The following is a 23,546-nucleotide window of genomic DNA, read 5'->3' on the forward strand; positions in this document are numbered from 1 at the left end:
GTGAAGTGAGGGATGGGGTATCTTTTGAGGTACCTATCAGTCAAGTTTTCTTTCTTGACCTGGGTGCTAAAGAGATGTAATCAATTTGTGGAAAATCACCAATGGTACACCTATGATTTGCCTGAATGTATGTTATACTTTAATAAAACATTTATTTGAAAAGTTTTATGAGATACAGATATATTTTGCAAAATTCAAATTCTTTCTCAAATTGTCTACATATGGATCAGAGGAATGATCACTTCTCTTTTCCCTAGTTTGCCTAAAATCAAATACCTGAAAACAGGACCTAATCCTGGATGGGGAAAGGAGAATTAGAAGAAATTTTTATAACTTAGGATTTTTAACAGAAAAAATAAAATGGTATACTTGACTCATATCTAGTCTAATAAGAACCACATATGAGTTTCTCTACAAAGGTATACCTCTCTAAGGCTTTAGCCAAAATATTCCTAGATTTTTAAAAGGCACTTCTAGGTATCTGAGCCCTCACTAGTCTTGTAATTCTCTCACGTGCTCTCCAGTGTGTGTGTCCATATCATACAATACTTGAGACACAGTCTTAGCCCCAAAGTGCTGTGGTCTAACCCAAATACCACAGATCATTAATGCAATCTAAGAAGCCCCAGCACAGTGTTGGTGCTTTCAGAGGTTAACTAAAACTACTAGATCTTTTCCATATTATGAGTCACACTTCCTACAGCCTATCATTTTTTAAAACTTAATTTTAAAAAGTTAAATACAGCACTTAATATTTCCCTTGCTAAATTTTACTTTGTTGGCTTTGGCTTATCACTCAAGCATACTGAGGGCATTTTGATTCTTCTATCATCTTAGGTAACTCTCTTAGCTTTAAGTAATCTATGCATATAATTCATATTTCTTCTATGTATTTATCCAAATCACTATTTTAAAAATTTGTTGATCCCAAACTGTCAAAGATAGACATCTAGAGGAGGCTGCCAGAGTCTTGACTTGGAGCAACATTTCTCTAAGTAAGTTTCATGTAACACAACCCAAAATGAGTGAGGGAAGTGTTATGAGTATGGGAAATGCTGGGTTACTGCAAAATTTCTCAGCCCTTACAATTCGAATGTACACGGTAAGTCTCTACGAGGGAATCAGAGTTTCTTAAACATACCTGACTTGAAACCTTTTTGAAAAAAGAAATATTTTCTCATCTTGAGAAATCAATATTCCTAGAAAAACACTTTGGGAAACACTGCTCGAGGGTGATAACAGTACGTTAACCAACATTCTCTGGGTAAGATGTTGTTTTATTAGCTTCAATCCCACCTGCATTATCATCCAACCGACCTAAGCTTCTTCATACTACCTAAATGATAATCAAGATATTATCAAATGCAGCATGATATATTACCAGTCTAACTTATCACAAAGTGAAATAGGACCGGGTAAAGAGGATTTAGTATTAAGATTAGTGAGCCATGGGTGCTCAATTTACTGTGAGAATTATGCTCAATAAGAAGATATGAAGGCAAGAGATATATTTTAAAAGTTTCCTATTAAACTGGCTACATTTTAAAAGGTTTGGTGAAAAACTAATCTCAGTTATATGGGACACCTCATTTTCTAGTGATATTTAGTGAAATATTTCTATATATTAAAAATGAGTTATTAAAATTATCACTAAGTACTATATATTATATAGAGTCTTATAATAAACATAATTTTAAAATGTTAAGGTTTTCATACACTGTCAAAAGAAGTTTACATATTCATCTGAAATCTATTTGAAAGATTGTAGTTAACAAAATAGATGCTCTTTGTTAAAATCAGACACACATAAGTATATCAAAGTCCTTTATCATTTAGTGACTTAATTTCAGAACTGGGTGTTGGAGGATGATAGGTTTTACTTAGAAAAAGTTTACACATACTAATCACGTTCAAGCAGCACGCTGAAAATTGACTGAGGAATTATATTCACATAAAGCAGTATCAGTACTGCGGATCCTCCCCATTGTCTTTTGGGGTAGTGGGCCTTAAGATATTGTTGAGATAACTGGCTTCCATTAGCAAGCATATGATTGGCAGGATGATAAAGTCTTTCCATTCACAGGTCAGCTATTTCCTTTTCTTGAGAAGAGGGCAATTCTGATGATCCATCTTTTAGCTACAGTCCCTCATTGAGTCCCAATTCTCTTGCCTTCAGCTTTGATATGGTTCTAACTTTCCTCTTGTATCAGCTCATACTTGTCATCAACTCCTCTATTCAGAACAGCAAATATCAGGAGTTTGACCTCAGGGCAAAGTCCGGGTGGGCAGGTAAAATTTGACCACTAGACCTACTTCCTAATCTTTCATACCCAGCAATTCACGAAGCAGTATCAAATTCAAACCAAAAAACAGAAGCATGACCCCTTATAAGTACTATGAAAAGGGCTCTTTTGCCTTTCTAAGTATACTTGAAAAGAACTGTCAGCCACCCTATTAAGACAGAAATGGATGACAGACTAGGGAAAAAAAAGGAAAAGTGTAGAAACTCAACTGAAATGTAAATAAAAGTGTTAACACCCTCTTTATGTTTGGTGATAAGCTACTTCATATAAAAGTGTTAAAATAATATGCTATGAAATATCTTTATGAAGTCAGGAATGTAACACTATTGAAACTTGAAGGCATCCTTAAATAATCACTGACATCTGATACAAAAGCTGTATCCCCTCATATAAGACTTTAGTTTTTAAGACTAACTTTATTCTTGGCCAATTCCCATATTGACATTTCACCACTTAACTGTTTATAAATTAATTTGAAAAACAAATAGTATAGGTGAAACATAACTTTCCTTACCAAGTTATTAAATTCAGACCTCTGAAACCACAAAATTCAAGTTATGTCACAGTGGTCTAGCAGCTAAAGACAAGACTTAACTGCATCCTCATGTTTTAGAATACAAAAGAATAAGAATAGAGTATGATTACATTTTAACATTAATAGGGGAAATAATTTAAGTCCCTTTTAAAAATAGAAAAATCAACACATAAAAAATTAGCTCATCAAAATTTTCTATCCACTAGTCACTTCCATTGCATATTAACTACTAATTATAATTACTAATATAAAATTGTGTTTTATATTAGCTATTTCTATATAAATCTTTTAAAAGTTCTACATGTGTCACAATAGACTTCAGAATTCTAAATGTTTCATAATAGATTTTTTAATTCACTTAAAAGTCTCTTAAAGAAATTACATTGATGAGGAAAAGTCAACCAGGACTTAATGCCTCTAAGTGCACATACTTGAAGAGTAAATTCAGCCAAAAAGACTTGAGATGTTTATTAATATTTATAAGTATGCCTTAATAATAATTCCCTAGGGAGCTATATGCTTGTAAAGAAGCCTTGCTGTCAAGTGATGATTGTCTTTGAAGGAAAAAAGTACCTGGGATCAGAGTTTTAATCTGCATTAAACCAACCACTTATCTGGACAAATCAAGGAACAGAAGCGTTATCAACTAGTTCAATAAATGTGCGGTCTTATTCACAATCTTACAATGAGATTATAAACTAGTTAACTCCATACAAATTCATATAAAACTGAGAAAATATCACAAAATAAATGTCAAGTTTCTGTGAACAGGTTATTTGTATGCAATGGGAGCTATCTCCAAATCACATACTCAGCATTGAGGGGCATTTCATGTTCTTGCAATAGGGAAGCGTACCCCAGTAAGTGTCCATAACCTAACTGGGAAATGAATATACAACCAAACCTATTTCCAACTTGCAAAAGGACTCAGTTTCCTATATTAGATCAGCAGCTTGTTCAGAGCAATAGGACTCTAACAGAGAGAACTCCTTCTACAGGAAATGGATCTACCTTCAACAGAAAGAACATATTCTGGTAAACTGTTGTGGAAATTCAGAGTTTATCTTCTTCATTTTCTACTATCTTACCCTATTAGTAAGGCTAATCACATATAGATCTAGGTCATCCAAAGTACTCTTTGTTTGGCATAATACATGAGCATTGATTGCAAACAGAAATAAATACGAATATATTTTATATGTTCAGGCTTTTACAAACACAATAGAGAAATAGGAATGGCTTCTTCGCTTTCCTTCTAAACCAGAACTGAAGCTATACCATTTATTTCTATAAGACTCACTGTCTTATATGTATTCCTAACTAGTTCATGGGAGTTTTGCTTCTCCAAAGGATTTTAAAGCTCCATAAAATGAAACCGTGTCTTCTATTACCTTTGTGTCTATTTCAACCACATCTTCCCTCTCCAAATAACCAGTACATAATAGTTCATAAATACTTATTGAACACTGGTTTGGAATTAGAGCAAAAACAGCTCTACTCTTAAACACTTCCTTAAATCAGAGCTCCTTAACTGCTCAAGTTGGCCCTTCTCTAAACATCACTGGGGTAGCATCTACTCATACCAGTGGTGGAGCCCCATCTTGTCATCTCCATTCCCCAAAGGGGATGGGACCATAAACAGACCAAGAGCACAGTGTCTTTGTTTTAACTGCATCTCCACTTGGTTCTTCTTGCCAAGGGCAGCAGTCACGCCTGTTGTCAATTCTCCTGAGCCCTCTCACTTGGGTCCACCCTCCTCCACACTCTTGTGCCTCCCAGCTTTATTAAACTCCTTAATCCTAGGATTAAGAAAGAAAAAGGAGGAGGAGGAAAGAAAAAGAAAGTAATAAGAAAAAAAGTTTGGGGGGAAACGAAAAAAGAGTAATAGGGAGAAAATAAAGAAAATGACAATAGAGTAGAGGTGTTCAAGAGTAGCAAATTGAATAGATCTAAAAATTATCATATTTATTACTATACTTTGAATTATATACTAGAAAGAATTATATAAATATATAATTACCTCTTTAATTTTAACCTTCTTTTTGGAGGCATACAAAAAATTTATGAAAATAGCATTCTTTCCCACTGACAAAATTTTAAGCAAGAGGCTCCTACATAGAATGTAATAATTTACCTTTAATTTGGGTCCTGACACCACTAATGTTCTACACACCAATTTTCACATGTTATCATGACATAATTAAGAAATAAAATTCAAGTGTCACTAAATCAAAGTATAAAATTGTTCTTTAGTCATGTGCTTAGCGGGTAATGATTATCTTAAATAATCGCCGAAGAGAATTCTCCGTAAAGTTGAGACACTGAATGAATACTGGTTTAGAAAGAAGGGCCAAATACATAGTTATCAAAGAAGCACTTTTCTAAAGACAGGTTGTTTCAAGGCAAACAAGCATTCCTATAGCATTAAAAAGGGGGGAAAAGGCAATAAATGAGAAGGACATTATTACATCTTACTTGTCTGAGGTCAATGAATGCTAGCTGCAGGGTATCCCCCTGGAATCCTGGCACCGGCTCAGAGCTGGCAAACACTATTTAAAAAATAAAAAAAGAAGAAAAACAAGATTGCAAAATATACAAGGGTTTTTAACCGCTAAATTAATTTCTACTCATTATAAATGTATTATAATATTTACACATAGCCATTTCAAATGAAGACTATTTATAACCTTCAATTTCCACTACTGAGAGCATTCGCCACACCCATTACCACAAATATTTTAATAATTTTAAACTTCTAATCTACCATTTAATCACTATAATCCTTAATTACAATAAATTTAGAAGGGTTATTCTACATGAAGTTCAAGGTAGTAATATACTTCAATCAAGAGAAGTTTTCTGACTCTTTTTAGCCTTAGGTGAATGATTATAGAAGTATTTTGAAACTATACCAATTCCACAGCTGTCAGCATATTTCAAACATCTGCTTTGTTACAGAATATGCTCCATAAAAATCCTACCTCTAACTAACAGCATTAACAGGCAGACATGCAAGAAGTCAGCTTTACATGTAGATAGACAACAGGTAAAATGTTCTAAGGAGCAAAATGGGGATGACGCAGGAATGTTTGTTCTGATCTTTTAATATTTTTTCCATAAAGGCATCATACCTTTTTAAGAATTAAAAGATATATTAACAAAAGATTGCAACTATATTTCAAAAGATTTTTCCCCACCTTTTTTTGGTACTAAAAAAACTGTAATACATAGCTTGCTTAGTTAAGTTGAAGATAAGCCCAATGCTAGTAATTTTGAAGACAAAATACTTGGCTCATAAAAAAGACCCTATCGTTTTATACTCAAGCTTCTCTGATAAGACTAAGACTGCTTGCAACCATTCTCCCTACCCATTAATATCTGGGTTTTCTTAGAGAACATTATAGATTTTCCATTTGTGAATTTATCTCAGCCAGTGTTTTAGATATTATTTAAATTTTCAGCCTATATAGTTTTTGGAATAACAAAAATAAATCAACAATTAAAGATAATCTATTTATATAAAAGCCTGTTCAACCGTTAGCTATGACGTGCACTGACCACCAGGGGGCAGACACTCAATGCAAAGGCATGGAAACATGGAACGGACTGATGAATCTCAGAGGGAAGGGGGGAGGGAGGAAGGCGAGAAGAGTTTAACCAAAGATCTTATATGCATACTAGAGGCCCCATGCACCGATGGGGTCCCTAGGCCTAGCCTGCAGGGATCGGGCTGAAACTGGCAGTCTGACATCCTCCAGGGGGTCCCGTATTGCAAGAAGGTGCAGGCCAGGCCAAGGAACCCCACCGGTGCACGAATCTGTGCACTGGGCCTCTAGTAAATATATGAAAGCTTAGCACAGCTTGATTTATCTGGCATTTTTACGGCATGAATAATTCAAAATGTTTTTGTTGCTGTTGTTTTTAAGATAATAATTTTTCATTTAAGAATCAAAACTCTTTTTTTTAATCTTAAGCATATTTTATAAAATTTTAAACTGTAACATAATACTTCCCTTTTTTGGAGTATACTAAATATTATTTGAACTTTTCTTAATTATCTGGATCACCATTAAAAATATTTTTATATATATAAATATCAATTCATCCTTAAACTAATATAATGTATGTCAAGTATACCTCAATTAAAAAAAAACACCTATAGGGACCTGGCCAAGTGGCTCAGTTAATTGGAGCATAGTCCTGTATACCAAAAGGTTTCAGGTTTGATCCCCAGCCAGGGTGTAACCGATTGATGTTTCTCTCTCAATCAGTGTCTGTCTCTGTCTCTCTGTCTCTCTGTCTCTCTCTCTCTCTCTTGAATCAAAGGAATCATATCCTCTGGTGAGGATTAAAAAACAACAACACACATATAGAAAGTTAAAAAGAAAAGAAATAATAAAAAAGAACACTTTTTATTCTATAGAATACATTTCCAGGGTTGCAATGATATTAAGAACTGTTTTCTATTACATTAAACAACTCAGAATGCTGTGTTGAGTTGTGTATAGATTTTTAAATTTTTCTTCCTTTTCTCTTGCAGTTTTAACATAAATTCTTACTCCTGGTTCTCTCATTCATCTCTTATTAATATGCTGCCTTTAATATTCTTGAGCTGTTGTCTAAAGTAAGAGCAAATACAGTCTGGGCAAGGACCCCTCCCACAAGTAAGGTGAATGGGTTTTATATATGCCTTTGAGGATACAATATGTACCTTTTGAGTATAAGTAACATTTTGATTACTCAGAGGTACACCACTTCCACCCCCCACCCCCCACCATTACTTCTTGGTTCTCTGCTAGGTTCTAAGTAGTTATGCCCACTAGATAAGTGACTACACTCACCTTTCTCAGGGCCCCTATTTCCAGAAAACTAAGATGTATTGAGCAAATCTAGCCACACTTTTCATTATTTAGTATAATTTACTCATATCACTGTTTTTTCATACAAAGAAAAGTGGCATAATTTCATACTGTGGCAATCCTATTACTCCCTACCATGTCCCAGATAACTGAGTTGCCTTTCTCTAGTACCATCAGATTTTAATGAAAAAACAAAAACAAACACACACACACACAAACAAAAATCAATAAGCAAAATTATAACAGCCTATTAAAAGTAAAAGTGTTTTTTTAATTTAAAAAACCCTTTCTTAGGACCATTCAGCATATTGTTGGCTTTTCTGGCCATATGCCTAGGCTACTATTTCCAAATAACATCTATATATATATCTATATATATATATATCTATATCTATAGATAGATAGATAGATAGATAGATAGATAGATAGATAGATAGATGATAGATAGATAAATATATATAAGCCTAAGCGACTGAACGACCGGAACGACCAGAACAGCTGGAATGGTCAGAAAGACCGGAACAACTGGTTGCTATGACATGGGCTGACCACCAGGGGGCAGATGCTCAACACAGGAGCTGTCCCCTGGTGGTCAGTGCGCTCCCATAGTGGGAGCACCACTCAGCTGACAGACCTGTCCTGGTGGCTCACCAGCCTGGTGGCAGCCACTCCCTCAATAGTCCTATAGGTCCAATTTCTGGAGAATGGGACAGGCACTGACGGACCAGCACCACCAGCACAATCCCGACAGTGTCACCAGCCTCCTGGAAGTCAGCCTCACACACTGCAGAAGAAAGGATATAAAAGCGGCTGCCAGGTGGCTCACGACAACCGGCGCAACGGGCCTCTAGTTTAACTATAAATCCCTAGTGGTTTCCAACCAAGACTGTAAATGTTACCTCAGCCTCTACTGTCACCACATATACATACACAATTCACACAAAAATAAGGACTTCCTATAATGCAGGGAGACTTACTTTATCTAGCAGGCGTAAAAATCAGCTTAATTTCAATTATATTTGCAATTATTACATACTTATTCTCCCTAAATTTTTCTACGCTGAAAATAATGTCATTTTTCTCCTCGCTCAGTTCCTGTTTAAGATACTATAGTTTAAGCCCCATTGCTTGGCATTAAACCAAAGAGCTTAGTATCCAAATTATAAGTACCATACATTTATATAGCACTTTAAGTTTACAAAATACTTCTCACATACAATCTGCTTTGATCATCACAATAACTTATTTTAGTGAACAGGGCGTAAGCTCTTGCAGCTAGAAAAGACATCCCCTTTGAAATACCTCCCTCAGTTACCCTCGCTTGATGATAGCTTTCAGGCTTTCTCTCTCCCTCTCTCTCTCTCTCTCTCTCTCTCTCTCTCTCTCTCTCTCTCTCTCTCATGGGAGGCTATTGAGCAGTCTGATAATCATCTGGCACAGAGGACATATGCTATTCAATTTATCAACAGCTTCATATTTTTTCCTTTCCAATGCAGGCAATCAATTTTGTTGCTTCTACCCTTAAAAATGTCTTGAGTCTGAATCTGTGTCTACCTTATTCAAACTATCCTCATTTCTTGCTTGGATTACTAAAACATACTTCGATCTTGTCTCTCTTTTCTTGTGTGCGATCTCTCCACCCACTTTTCCTAGTGTGACTTGTGTAAGATGTAAACGTGATTTGTGCCACTTCAGAGCTTAACATCTTTCAGTGGTTCCCCATCATCTTTACAACAAAATAAGACAATGAAGATCCTTTATACTCTGGCCTTTACCTATCCCCCAGCCTCAACTTTTACCACTGCCCTAGGGGCACCTTAAACTCCATACCAAACTACCTGCATTTCCTTACATATGCCACAGTCTCTTTCCACATTACCTTCAATACTTCTGCTTCTTTTCCATGGAACAACTTTTACTTATCCTTCCATTCAAGCATCATATTCTATGGAAAACTTCCAGTACCCTGCAGGCTGGGTTAGATCCCCCCACTGTGCCTTCACCCCAACTTCCTGTACATTGCCTAACTACACCACCCATTCTGCTATCTTATACTTGTTTATCTATCTGGGTCTAGTACCAACCATAAACTCACCTAGGGTAGGGAATGTACTTCCACTTTTACATCTCTGTCACCTAGCCCAATGCCTAATAGTAATGGTAGTCAATGAGAATTTCTTAAATGAATGAAGAAAAACTGAATAAACAAATGAATTCTAAGGGGGTACCATCCTGTCCTGGAAATTGATACACACATCTGGCTTGTTGATTACATCTAGAATGACACTATCTAAGAGAACTTTCTGTAGTAATGGTTCTATATCTGTGCTGAACTGAATTTGTAGCTTTATTTAATTAATTTAAATTTAATAGGCACATATGGCTATTGGACAGAGTAAATCTAGAACATTCTGTGCATAGTTAGTATATTTATTTCAAAATAATTGATGGTAGGTGAGAACACCCCTGATGTTTTCTTCAAAAAAAACTAAACTGTGATGCCCGGCTGGCATGGCTCAGTGATTGAGCATCAACCTAAGAACTAGAACAGCAGTTCTCAACCTGTGGGTCGTGACCCCTCTGGGGGTCGAACGACCCTTTCACAGGGGTCGCCTAAGACCATCGGAAAACACATATATAATTACATATTGTTTTTGTGATTAATTACTATGCTTTAATTATGTTCAATTTGTAACAATGAAAATATATCCTGCATATCAGATATTTGCATAACGATTCATAACAATAGCAAAATTACAGTTATGAAGTAGCAACGAAAATAATTTTTTTAAATATATTTTTATTGATGTCAGAGAGAAAGGGACAGGGAAAGAGAGATAGAAACATCAATGATGAGAGAGGATCATTGATTGGCTGCCACCTACATGCTCCCCACTGGGGATCAAGCCTGCAACCTGGGCATATGCCCTGACCAGGAATCGAACCGGTGACCTCTTGGTTCCTGGGTCGATGCTCAACCGCTGAGCTACACCCGGCTGGGCAGCAACGAAAATAATTTTATGGTTGGGGGTCACCACAACATGAGGAACTGTATTAAAGGGTCGCAGCATTAGGAAGGTTGAGAGCCACTGAAATAGAAGATCACGTTTTGATTTCCGGTCAGGGCACATGCCCAGGTTGCAGGCTCGATCCCTAGTGTGGGGCGTGCAGGAGGCAGCTGACCGATGATTCTCTCTCATCATTGGTGTTTCTATCTCTCTCTCCCTCTCCCTTCCTCTCTGAAATCAATAAAAATATCTTTAAAAAAAAAAAAGAAACCTAGACTGTGAGTTCTTCTACTAAACAAGAAGCTTGTGGAAAATTAGAGATAATTTCTTTTACCTTTATACCCACCCCCTGCTCAGTGTACAGAAAATATTCAATAAATGTGTTGAGCAAATTAATAATAATACAAATAATTCATTTCTACTAATATTGTCTAATAGATCCAATAATTCTGATGATAGATCTCAACTTTCAAAGTTTTAAAAAATTGAATAATAATTTTTTAGAATCACTCTGAGTACTGTCTTCAGATTCCTTCTTGGTTCATTCAGATTCTCGTTTTGTATATCTGTCGTATTTTGGGGTTTCTTTGTTGTCTTCCCTTGATTATCTTTCATTATCTTCATTTAATAAGCCTTCCCTCTCTTGATATCTCTGTCTTTGTCACTTAGCCATGCCATTAAGAATATTTTTTTGAAACACATTCATCCTGGTCTTCCAATAAAATACTTTAAAAGTTTCTAGGCTTCCTAAAGTTTGGGAGGTTTGTCTTTTTTTATTTTTTCTAAGCTCATCTAAATATTTAGAGTTTTTTTTCTCTTAATGTCTCAAATTTGATAATTTTCTTATAAAAAATAAATTAACTTCATAACGTATTCATTTCTTATTTTCTGCTAGAATATGGAACTTAATAACTGATTCTAACTTTAAAAATACTCTAAAAGAAAGACTAGAGAGCGAGATGTCAGATCTTACTGAGAGGTCTTTTGTAGCAATAGACCTTGCTATATCAGCCTAACTGGGAAGAAGACAAGTCTGAATTAATTTAGATGAAAATGAAAATGAAAAATAACATATATGTATGAACTGTGATTGTAATGATCAAAAAATGTCTTTCAAACTGGCATTCTAAGAACTTTAAGAGAATAAATAAAGAATACCTGTGGGCAAAAACATGAGTTATTTGTATATATAACAATCTCCCTCCCTCCCTCCCTTGCCCCATTAAGTAGGAAAATGGTATCAGATTGAGGCTACTTTGTGCCCTTAGGCGCTATATACAGATGTACAGGGTTTGGTATGAGGGGAACAAAGATTGCTAAGAAGTCCAACTGTGTAAGTACTTATCCTGGCATGAAAATATAAAACTTTTCCAAAAATTAAATGCAGAGGGAAGAAGTCCTTGGACAATTTTATCCTAGGCAGATAGTTATCTTTACTGTAAGCTAAAGAATGTGTATTATTTGGAAAACATCTACACAGGGTGGGAAGAATTGTCTGGGGTGGGGGAAGGGAAAGAAAGAGTGTCCATGAAGTAAAAAAAAGATTGACAAAAGACTGAAAGGGAGGGTGAGATGGCTAAGCTAAGTCTTAAGACTTCTTGGGGACGACAAGGTAGGAGCATATAAAATGGAATAATTTTATAACTAAATAAATGGCTGAATATAAATGCAAAATAGTCTGCATACTTAACAGATTTCTGATCATTCTTTCTTGCTAGACCTTAAGACTTAAAGCAGCTAGTTAGAACTCAGATTTTGGCTAGGCAAGGAAAGTATCTTATGTTTACCGGATGTGTCATTACAATGGGTGACTAAGAGCACCATCTAGTGGTCTTTCTGATGATGAAAAACTTATGCTGGGAATTAAGCAAGGGTCTTAGAGTTAAAATTCTTAGTTCTTAGACTTACATTCTGTTACATGTGTTGGCAGCAGTGGGATGCAAGCCTCTCGGATCAACTGCCCCTCTATATTCATCACCCTACTTTCATATAAAGTCGTACCTAGTCCTCTCCTTTCTTGGAGATAAACATGGGCAAAGTAGCTTCAATCTGATACCTTAAATGCCATTAAAACTTATATGCATACATATAAGCATAACCAATGGACATAAGACACTGGGGGGTAGGGGAGGCCAGGGGATTGTCAAGGGCGGGGGGAAAAAAAGGAGACATATGTAATACTCTTTGTAATACTTTAAGCAATAAAAAAAACAAACAAACAAACAAAAAAACTGGGAATAAATTCAGATAGCCAAAAAGTATAATACGAAAAGTAAGCAGCCAACTCCAACTTACTTTTAAAAAAGACATTTAGGCCCTAGCTTGTTTTGATCAGTGGATAGAGCAGTGATGGCGAACCTTTTGAGCTCAGCATGCCAGCATTTTGAAAAACCCTAACTTAACTCTGGTGCCGTGTCACATATAGAAATTTTTTGATATTTGCAACCATAGTAAAACAAAGACATATTTTTGATATTTATTTTACATATTTAAATGCCATTTAACAAAGAAAAATCAACCAAAAAAATGAGTTCGCGTGTCACCTCTGACACACGTGTCATAGGTTCGCCATCACTGGGATAGAGCATCAGCCTGTGGACTGAAGGGTTTCAGGTTCGATTCTGGTCAAGGGCACATGCCTGGGTTGTGGGCTCGATCCCCAGTAGGGGGCATGCAGGAGGCAGTCAATCAGTGATTCTCATCATTGATGTTTCTAACTCTTTTCCTCTCTCCCTTCCTCTCTGAAATCAATAAAATTATAATAATAATTTTAAAAAAGACATTTAGGCCCAGGCCAGGTAGCTCAGTTGGTTAGAGCACCGTACTGATACACCAAGGTTGTGGATTTGAACTCTAGTCAGGGCACATACTAGAAAACAACCAATGAATGCATAAATAAGTGGAGCAAGAAATCAATCGCTCTCTCTCAAATCAATTTTTAAAAGGCATTTAAATTTCTTCTTATGTCATTCACATGATTTTTCCTGAATCCTTTTATTTTGGAACATGAATCTTTTTCAAGGCTAGAATTAGAAGCCCAGTGGCTATTGTTACACACACACAAAATCTATAAACAAACTTTATCTTTTTTTTTTAGGTGGATTAAGACTTTATCCAAAATGAATAAAGACCAAGGCTTCACACCTAGAGATTCATCAATTCCTCAATAACTCTCCACTGAAACAGGTGCCTGTACTCTTTAATCTGGAGCTCTTCTAATGCCCATAGATTTAAGATATTAAACTCTTAGGAGCTGATTACCTCACTTAGGTATTTCTGTAGGATTCATGAAAAAGTACATTCTAGACTTATCCTGGAAACTTCAAATCTTTCTGATTCCTGATACTTTGAAAATATTTTGTACTTTATTAGTGATGCGAAGCATCTCTGAGATACCTTTATAGGGACTTAAGATGACATTTTGATCTTTTCCTCTATACCAGGGGGGACCTTCTGGCCCTCAGGCTGTATAGGCCTGCAAAATCATTTGGTCTGGTCCTGCCAAGGCATTAGGGGTGAGTTAGTTAAATGTTTGACCAAATATAGGCTAATTTTTAAGTTGATAATTTTGTATGGCCCCAGAATGATGTTATAAATATCCAAATAGCCCTTGGCAGAATAAAGGTTCCCCACCCTTGCTCTATACAGTTGCATTTGTAAGGAAGGTACCCATACTGTGGCCCAATGCATAACAGGTGTTTAATAAATATAAAACAAAACACATACACAGATTTAGAACATCATCTTCATGCCAACCTTTGCAAATGTTCCTCTATCTAGGAAGTGATTTCTCTTGAACTTACACAGAATCTGTAATAGCATCAACCGTTCAGAGTATTTGGAACACATACTTACAATTCCAAAGTATATGTTCCTTGATAACTTCCTGACTCCTCCAACCACATAATTATAAAAGTATCACGTTTATGGTCAAGTTAACCACAAGTATTCATTCATTCATCCATAGGCTCTACCTAGTATTTTCAACCTATACAACTTTTTATCTAAATTATATCTGCTACTTATACTTTCTCACAGTACCATATACTTTTCTTTTATAGAATTAACAACTTACCATTATATTTATTACTGCAATTATTTAATGACTGCCTCCCCACTGGGCTTAAGCCCCAAAAGGGTTAGGACCCTAAACAGCAATGGTCCTAAGCACTAAGCACATAATATATATGAAGGAATTCATTAATGTATGACTCCACACTCTCCTTTGCCTTAAATTTTGTTGCATCTGAATCTTAGAAGAAGGGTATATCTTGAAAATTACCAATTCCAAATACAATATTTCAAGGAAAAATTGAGGCCTCTATATTGTTGAATGGTTTACCCAAAGCCACTTGCCCCAAATATAGGCAGAGCCACAACTGAAACCATGGTCTCAACTTCCTGACATGTGCTCAGACTATGTTAAGACTGATTTGAAAACACTTTAAAGTTCTATATAATTTAATATGATTCTACATTCCTGAACTCAGACATTTTATCAAGTTTGACCTAGTATGGGTTAAAAAAAATTTTAAAAAGATCCAAAGACAAATGACAACTTCAGCTTAGAGGTGTTATTTGTTTCTACCTGTGGACTGACATTCTGAGGCCTGAAAAATATATGTACAACGTTTTTACAAAGTAAGAGGATGGAAAGATAAATATTCTGCTTTCTGATCAAACCAAATACAAGGAAATATAACTCAGAATAAAGGTCATTCTATTTTAAAATATATTTTTATTGATATCAGAAAGGGAGAGAGATATAGAAACATCAATGATGAAAGAGAATCATTGATCAGCTACTTCCTGCACACCCCCTACTGGGGATTGAGCCCACAACCCAGGCATGTGCCCTTTACTGGAATCGAACCCAAGACCCTTCAGTCTGCAGGCCAGCGCTCTATCCACTGAGCAAAACCGGCTAGGGCAAAGTCATTCTTCATGCTTATATTTCATGCTCACCTCCTATTGCTTAAATTCTTTGATTTAAACCTTTCTGAAGTTGCCCAGGATCTTGGTGGTTCATGGGCTCCAGTTCCTGATCCCTATACTACCTGACTTCCTTGAACTCTGGATCTCTTGCTAGTGTAAAACAGACTAGTAGGATTTTATGTTAATCCCAAGAACCAGTCACAGACTTTTAAGTAATGGTTTCTAAGCCTCCTGAAAGAAAGTAATTACCATGAGTCAATATGGATTTATGAAATAGAGTAGTATAATTTTCTTCTTTGAAAGACTAATTATACTGGTAGATGAGGAAAATTCAATGGTCATTATCCCTATCTGCCAGAAAGGTATCTGACAAAGTTGCTCATAACTGAGCAAAACTATTAGTTATATTCAATTAGGGAATTAGTAAATGGCTGACAAAATCTTAAGGCACCCATAAAATTCTTTAGAATGGATCTAAGTCAATATGAATGTAATATGGTTCTCACACGTCATTGTGCATCAGAATCACATATTAAGGTGGACCTATTCAAAGACAAATTGCTGGGTCCTGTGCCCAGAATTCCCAATTCAGCAGGTGGGGCCCCAGAATTTGCATTTATTTTTTTAAAATATATGTTTTTATTTATTTTTAGAGAGAGAGGAAAAGAGAGCGATAGAGAGATAGAAACATCAATGATGCGAGAAAGACATTGATTAGCTGCCTCCTACATGTCCCCCTACTGGGGATCCAGCCTGCAACTCAGGCATGTGCCCTGACTGTGAATCGAACAGGTGACCTCTTGGTTCCTGGGTTGATGCTCAGCCACTAAACCACACCAGCCAGGTGAGAATTTGCTTTTCTAACAAGTTCCCAGATGATGCTGATGCTGCTCCTGGGGCCATGTTTTGAGAGCTACTCAGGTTCGTTCAACATTAAGCTAATGACTTTAAAGATGTAAAAAAAGCATGAGCACAACCTGCAGATTATATTAAATTGTTATATAAAAAGATCTCAATTGGCTAGTTATGGGACAAATCTTACCTAATAATAGACAAACATGTAAATTAACTGTCCCTCCACTATGCTCACCAGCCAATCAGAGTATGCAAATTAACCCAACAAAGATGGCGGTTAATTTGCATATGTAGGAGCGAAGGCTGAAGGCTCCGGCCGGAGTGAAGGCCTGGGTCCCGGGTGCCAGAGGAAAACCGGTGCCAGCAGCCAGGGGAAGGTAAGGCCTATTGCATGAATCTCTGTGCTACGGGCCTCTAGTCTTAAAATAAAATTTAATAAGGATAATCTTAAAATCCTAAAACAAAAAGCAATATACAAGTATAGGATAAGAAAAACAGAGTTTAACAATAACAAAAAGAGAGAAAGATACAGAGATTTTAGAATGATTTGAGAGTATGCTCTGGCAAACAAAAAAGATAACAGTTTGGGCTCTACTAATAAAGTTCAGAATATGGAACAATGTATTTGATAGTCCAATTTCATATTATACTGGTTCCCCCACACCTGAGTATTCATGTATTCAACTTTAGGTATCAGACTTTAAACAGAAGGTAGTCAAACAAATTTGTTCAAAGAGCTTTGTATCTAATATCTAAAATCATATCACATGAGAACAGTAAGAGAAATTCTTGATTTCTGGCTTTTAGAAGATTCAAAAGGCTATAGAAGAAGTTTTCATATAATGGGCTTGTGGATGAAGATTTGTGTTTTTCTGTATGACTCTAAACAGAACTGCCACAGATAGTTGTCAGACTGACTGCTACACATGGTTGCCCAGCTACAGAGAGGAGGGGGAGAGGGAAGACTGAAATCTAGCTCACAATTCATTTGATAAGCCATGTGTCTTGGTTAGGCAAAAGGGTAAACTTTTTCTAATTCATATAAAGGGGAAAACTCTAGAGGCTTTTTTCCTTTTCTAATTTGCACAAAGGCAGAATGTGGACTCATGGTGACTCTGGCCCTAAGGTAGAACTAGTTCCATTAAGAGAAGTTTAGAGAAGTGATTTCGGCTCAATATAAGAAATAGTAAGAGTGATGTAGTATTTGGAAACTCATTTTCTGAGAGTAGTTAATTCCCCAAATTGGATGTTCAAGAATATCTAGGGGGGGAAAAAAAGAGTATCTGGACAACTACTTGGTAGGGTTATTTTAGAGAGGATTTCAAGGTAGATAGAGAAGTGAGTGTGTGTGTGTGTGTGTGTGTGTGTGTGTGTGTGTGTGTGTGTGTGTGTGTGAGAGAGAGAGAGAGAGAGAGAGAGAGAGAGAGAGAGAGAGATATTAGTCCTTTAAGAAAACATAAGCATTTTAAAAGGAGCCTTCAGTAAATCCACCCAAAGTAACAAAAGGTAGAAACTATCCTATGGCAAAGATTGATTTTTTTATGTGCCTTTCTCTAAACATAGTTAGACGAGCCCTTCAGAGGGAGATAAGAGAACAGAAAGAAGATCTAGATAGCTAAAGTTGCCTAGCCAAACAATAATTTCCATTTTTGGACAAAAACATCTAATTGAGAAGACACAACCAAATGCCAATAAACAGTTCAACCACCTAATTATTCAAATCCACATTAAAGATGTAATAATACAAAATGCCTCAAGCAGTATTTCTATAAGATGTTTATATGAGCAATGTCATACAGGAATAATCTCATGGACAACTTTTAATGAACTTTAGGAAATCAGTTTTAAACCATTTGTAGCATAGAATAAAAATGACATTGAGCTTAGAAACTTGTAAAAAATGTTTTTTTTTCTAAGTGCAAAATAAATATCATTTTGTAAATAATAGTTTTATTTTGAAAAATAAATATCATAAAGGTTTTCTAATTACAGAAAAGTATGAATACTTTTTAGGAAAGAAAATGAACCCTCCTATTCCCTAGGAAAAGACTATCTTTCTTTTGCTTTTTGATAAAGATCAATCTCTCTCTCTCTCTAAGAAAATAGGTTTTTAAAATCTTTGAAGTTATGTGTGTGTGTGTGTGTGACAGATAAACAACTGATCTTGATCAAAGAGCTTACATACTTTTTCTTTTTAATATTAATTATGGCTTTTTCTAGAAGAATGCGCAGACAAATATTTGATATTTGTTTGAAAAGAATCTGTTACTTTTGCTTCAGTTGCAATCTGCTAACATGTAATTTTTTAACGTCTTTCACACAGAATATATTATTGCAAACCTTGTCTCAGAGAAATAGTTTATAACCCTTCTGGTGCCCCACTGATTTTCAATTTATTAACAATGGTGCCTGACTGAACCGTCAACCAGGGATTTTCATCATTTAATCAGTGTACCATTCATTTAAAGTGCTGCTTAAACACTGCTCTGTATGCTCATTCCCTGCATTTAATTTAATGTAGGTTTTATCACATCCAGAAGCATATCTGGCAAGGCTAATAACCAAATAGCATATCTGGTTATGAAGCCGACTGGCTAATGTCAACATTAGATTATGGAATATGCCAACCTCATTACCTAACGAAAACAAAGTGGAAAACAATGGCAATGGTAAAGGCTTGAGAAATTCTTTGGGGAAGAGAACAAAACATTCGGTATATAAAAGAAGCTTCATTTGGAAGATAGAGTCCTAAGATCATACTTCTAGCAAAAATCTAAAAAGTTACTTACAGAGAAAGTAAGAATGGCAAACTTATAATAATTTTATTCATTTGTGACAAACATTTGGAGAGTCCTGGCAAGAATGACCAGAAGAAGGAATAAGGGGGAAACAGAATCATCTTTGTAATGATTCCTGTTTGGACTGCCATTACAGTGCCTTCCTCTCTCGACCCTAAAAGTGAAGCTGTAACAATTTTCTCTTCCTGGAAGGAAGCTGCTTCTAAGGCTGCTGAAGGTTTAGCTCAATCAGGCCTCGTCCCTCCTTTCTGAACTATCCTACTATAGGCCCTTGGTTTCATATAATTTAAACGTAGATTCCTAGAAATGCATGAGATTTAACCAACAAGGTACTTACATTCACATTGTATGACATCTAAGTTAAATTGCTGAATGGCTCCCATGCTTATTTGTTTTAAGTCACTGTCCAGTAGCATCTGCATTAAGGATGTTGACAGATGCTGGCAGGCTGACATGCAAGCGGTCTGGGCAACTTTCCCCTGTTTAAAACAAATATCCAAACCAAAAAATAAGCAAACAAAGAAACAAACCGAAATATCGCATAAAGTATCAGAAATATTATATATCTGGCATTCTTTTGTTCCCTTTTTTGGGGTACAAGAGCGACTACTGGTCTTTTTGCATTTGGAGTGGCTACGCCTTTTAGCATTGGAATTAAAATTAATATTCTTGTTCACTTATCCTTCTCAGGACATAAATGTCATTAAAACTCTTACTCCACACAGGAAAATTAAAATACAAGTAAAAAATTATTTCAGATCTCTTGAAATCTCTCAAGTATTTTAAAACACTTTAAAATATAATAGTTATGACATAAAATTAACTTATATTCACATTTTATTTATATCATGCTCTTTAAGCTCTTCTTTATGTAATTAACCATGCCAGAATAAAGGAAGTTAATAAACAGTATAATTTAAGCTACTAGCATTTTAACTAAGTTAAAAATATACTTTGTCATAAGTTCTAATCACAACATTAGTTTGTACTATAGTTTCAATTATCGGGAAATAAAAGGCTTGCCTACCAATGACTTCAAAATCACCTACAGTTCCACATTAAGGTTTAAAAATAAGTTTCTAAATCATCTGATAATTAAGAAATATGTAGTTAAGTAAAACTACAAGTACTTGTGGTTTTCTTTCACTAAATATACATAGCATTAGAAAAGTTTCCACTAAAATAAGTTGCTAAAACACTACATGAACTTTAATTGAGAGCTTTAATTAAGGCTCTATTTTCTCAAAATGATTTTTTAAATGATAATTTTAAATGTTTAGCCTTTAGATTACATAGCTGAATCACAATACAATGTCACTTTTAGTACAAATTGTTACTTTACACAGGCTTTATATTTCAACAAGAAGCTTAAAATAATGTAAAGACTCAAAGTTTTCTAGTGCTCCTAAAATGGCTATCTTCAACCTACATTTATGTGATTTGGTGGTGGACCAATTCCCAAAATAAGATTCAAAGACTATAAATATGGTTGGAAATAATGACTTTTGGAAGATGTACCATGTTTTGCTTCATTTGCATTAACTAATATTTACCCACTGATATTTAATAATTATTTTTCCTACTTACCACAAAAACTCTTTAGCTACAAAATATCTTCCAAACATATATGCTACAATATATTTACACAAAAATATTTACATAGAGTTGATGTGTTAGAAATAACATAAATATATCTTCGTGATATTTACTAGAACTACATTTGTTCAAGTTACACATTTAAAGTCAGATGAGAAACAAGCAACTTTTATGAATGAGTATTTAGCATTTAGATATTATGCACAGTGAAAAACTGTGTATCTGAAATGGAATGTCAATTTCTCAATCAAAAACTTTAGGGATTAAAGCCGGTGCAAACAATATATTTGACAGATACTGATGAACTGCCAAAAAGGAATGTAACAAACAATGCAAAACCCAGCATGCTTCCAGATCCCTCAAACCCAAGAGGAATTAGTCTGGGAGGCATGCAGCTCCATTTCCAAAGCAGAATAATATCAATATGAATGGGGGGGGGATAGAAAAGGAGAAATCAATGTCATGTAATTTAATTACAATGTAATAGGCTCAAGAATACTTAATGGAAATGTCATTTTGACATAATGGAACAACTAGTGCATTTTAGTTTAATGTACTTCTCTATTAAATCAGCTCCATGTCCTACTTATGTTGCTATTATAATATACTAACTACAAAAGCAGATTAATAAATTGCCAAGACAAAATTACTATTATATTCATCTCATAACCAAACACACTGCACAATGTAAGTGGTATTATTTTAAGGTGATCTTTAAAATTTAACATGAGTTCAGATGCTACAAATGACTATAAAGCCAAAAATGATGGTAAGAATACAGAAGTACAGGCTATTCTATAGATCTAGTGGAAAGAGGTAATGAAAACACAAATATACACATACACACACACGAATTTAGCCTTTGTTTAAATGACATATGCATTAATAAAATTCTATATGAAATTTCTCTAATTATGCATATTAAGTAAAGACTTATTGTTCTTAAATGAAATAAATTCATTCTTTGCATAGTTCAAAATTGAAGTTAATATCAAGGGCTCAGATTCTTAATTTTTTAACAGATTATGTAGTATTTTTTAAAATGGCTACTTCCTAACTATAAAAGGTAAACAAAATTCTTACATTTCATCTAATACTTATTTTTAGATATAGATAGGAAACTTTAATTTTCCAAATATTTTGCACACCCAAAAAATATCTTTAGCAATTCCTTTCTGATGCCTGTAGCCCTTAGCATATTTTGATATAATCAAAACATCCCTTTCTGAACACTATTATTGCTATTATTGTTGATGTTCTTAATAATATATCATTCTAGGACAAAAATAATTTAAATAGTCTTACAATTACCTTTAGAAATAGAGATGCTCTGTTTTTGGTTTTTAACATTATAACAAACAAAGCCAAAATAGTTAAGTGAAGTGACTGAGAAAATATAGCACATTTAACAAATTTCAAGTACCTAGAAATTTCTGCTGCCCTCATCTGAAAAATTAATTGCAACCATTACTAACATTTTCTTTCCCTTTAACAACACAAAGTTCAATAAATAAGTAAAAACACCTGCCAACTTTTAAAGGTAACTACTTTTTTACCCAGCTCTAACATTTTGCTGAAAAACAACTTGCAAAGAGAGAACACCCTTAGACAAACTTCTTATATTTCAAAGGAACTTGTAAAAGAGAATCTGCTGACATATTAGAGCCTTTTTGCATTACCCAAAAGCTTTTCTTTTAAGAACAATTGTGGTAAAGAGACATTTGGCTCCTAGGAAATTCCCAGAGGGTCAACCATATGCATCCTTCCATGGCACCTTCACAGTGCTGCTTTCTAGATCCATGTCTCAAAAGCAGCTTTCATCATTTACTTGTGTGTCAGTCAATATGATTTATGGACTGCATTCAACGAAGTCAAAGCATATAGAATGAGAAATATGACTACAATCTGCTAATTTGTTTTGTATTGAGCCACTTAAGAGTCAAAGACCTGATGTCAGACTGAGACCAGCAACACAATTAACCAGTCGGTGACAGATTCATCCATCCTCCCTGCCAGGCTGTGCCAATCAAAGACAGCATGAGGCGACATTTGGCGAAATCAGTAAGAAAACTCATTCTCTAAGTAACCTATGTGAGACCTTGATTGACACTTTTTGAATTTAGTTTGTGGAACACAGCCACTCTTTACCCAATAGTCCCTTGCTGCAAGCTGTGAAATAAGGCTTTTAATGCCAATCACAGGAACAATAAACCACAAACCACCAACCCTCAGTTTAAAAGGAGTCAAGAAAACACATCTGCTTGTATGTCAAGCCAAATTTCCAAAATAATTTACTATTATAGATTAGGCTAAAGATACTGTTTCCTTTGAAATATCATAAAATGACATGATAACAACAATACAACACATTTTATTAATTATGACTCAAACTGTTTTAGTTTCAAAGTAATGTTTTGATAGATCTACTCCAATATAATAGTAGGAGAAATGTAGAATGCTTAAAAACTAATTTGACACACTTAAATTTTCATTGAAGCTTTCATTTCTGTCTCACCATTCTCTTATTTCAAAGATCTAATAAAAAAGGTTTGATTTCAACAGTAATTATTTAAAAGCATTTTTCAATACTGCTTTCATTCTCTCAAGTATATTTAAGATAAAAACGTGCTCTTGAAATCACAAACCATTCTGTATTG

General features: G+C 35.0%; 1 protein-coding gene across 8 annotated transcripts in view; it reads right to left on the reverse strand.

Moving 5' to 3' along the window:
* Positions 1–23,546, reverse strand: part of EXOC6 (exocyst complex component 6) — a 155,673-nt gene that overhangs the window by 27,935 nt on the left and 104,192 nt on the right. For 6 of the 8 annotated variants that reach the window (XM_036336585.1, XM_036336583.1, XM_036336584.1 and 3 more), the window contains 2 exons: positions 19,631–19,772; positions 5,314–5,387 (listed from right to left, as the gene is read on the reverse strand). In XM_036336585.1, the coding sequence (XP_036192478.1) occupies positions 5,314–5,387; positions 19,631–19,772 (216 nt within the window). Of the gene's footprint in view, positions 1–5,306; positions 5,388–19,630; positions 19,773–23,546 lie in introns of all 8 variants that reach the window. The other 2 variants (XM_036336589.1, XM_036336590.1) reach the window with 2 other exon arrangements.

This window comes from Myotis myotis, unplaced genomic scaffold (assembly GCF_014108235.1).
Source record: "Myotis myotis isolate mMyoMyo1 unplaced genomic scaffold, mMyoMyo1.p scaffold_m19_p_15, whole genome shotgun sequence".
NCBI classification, from domain to species: domain Eukaryota; kingdom Metazoa; phylum Chordata; class Mammalia; order Chiroptera; family Vespertilionidae; genus Myotis; species Myotis myotis.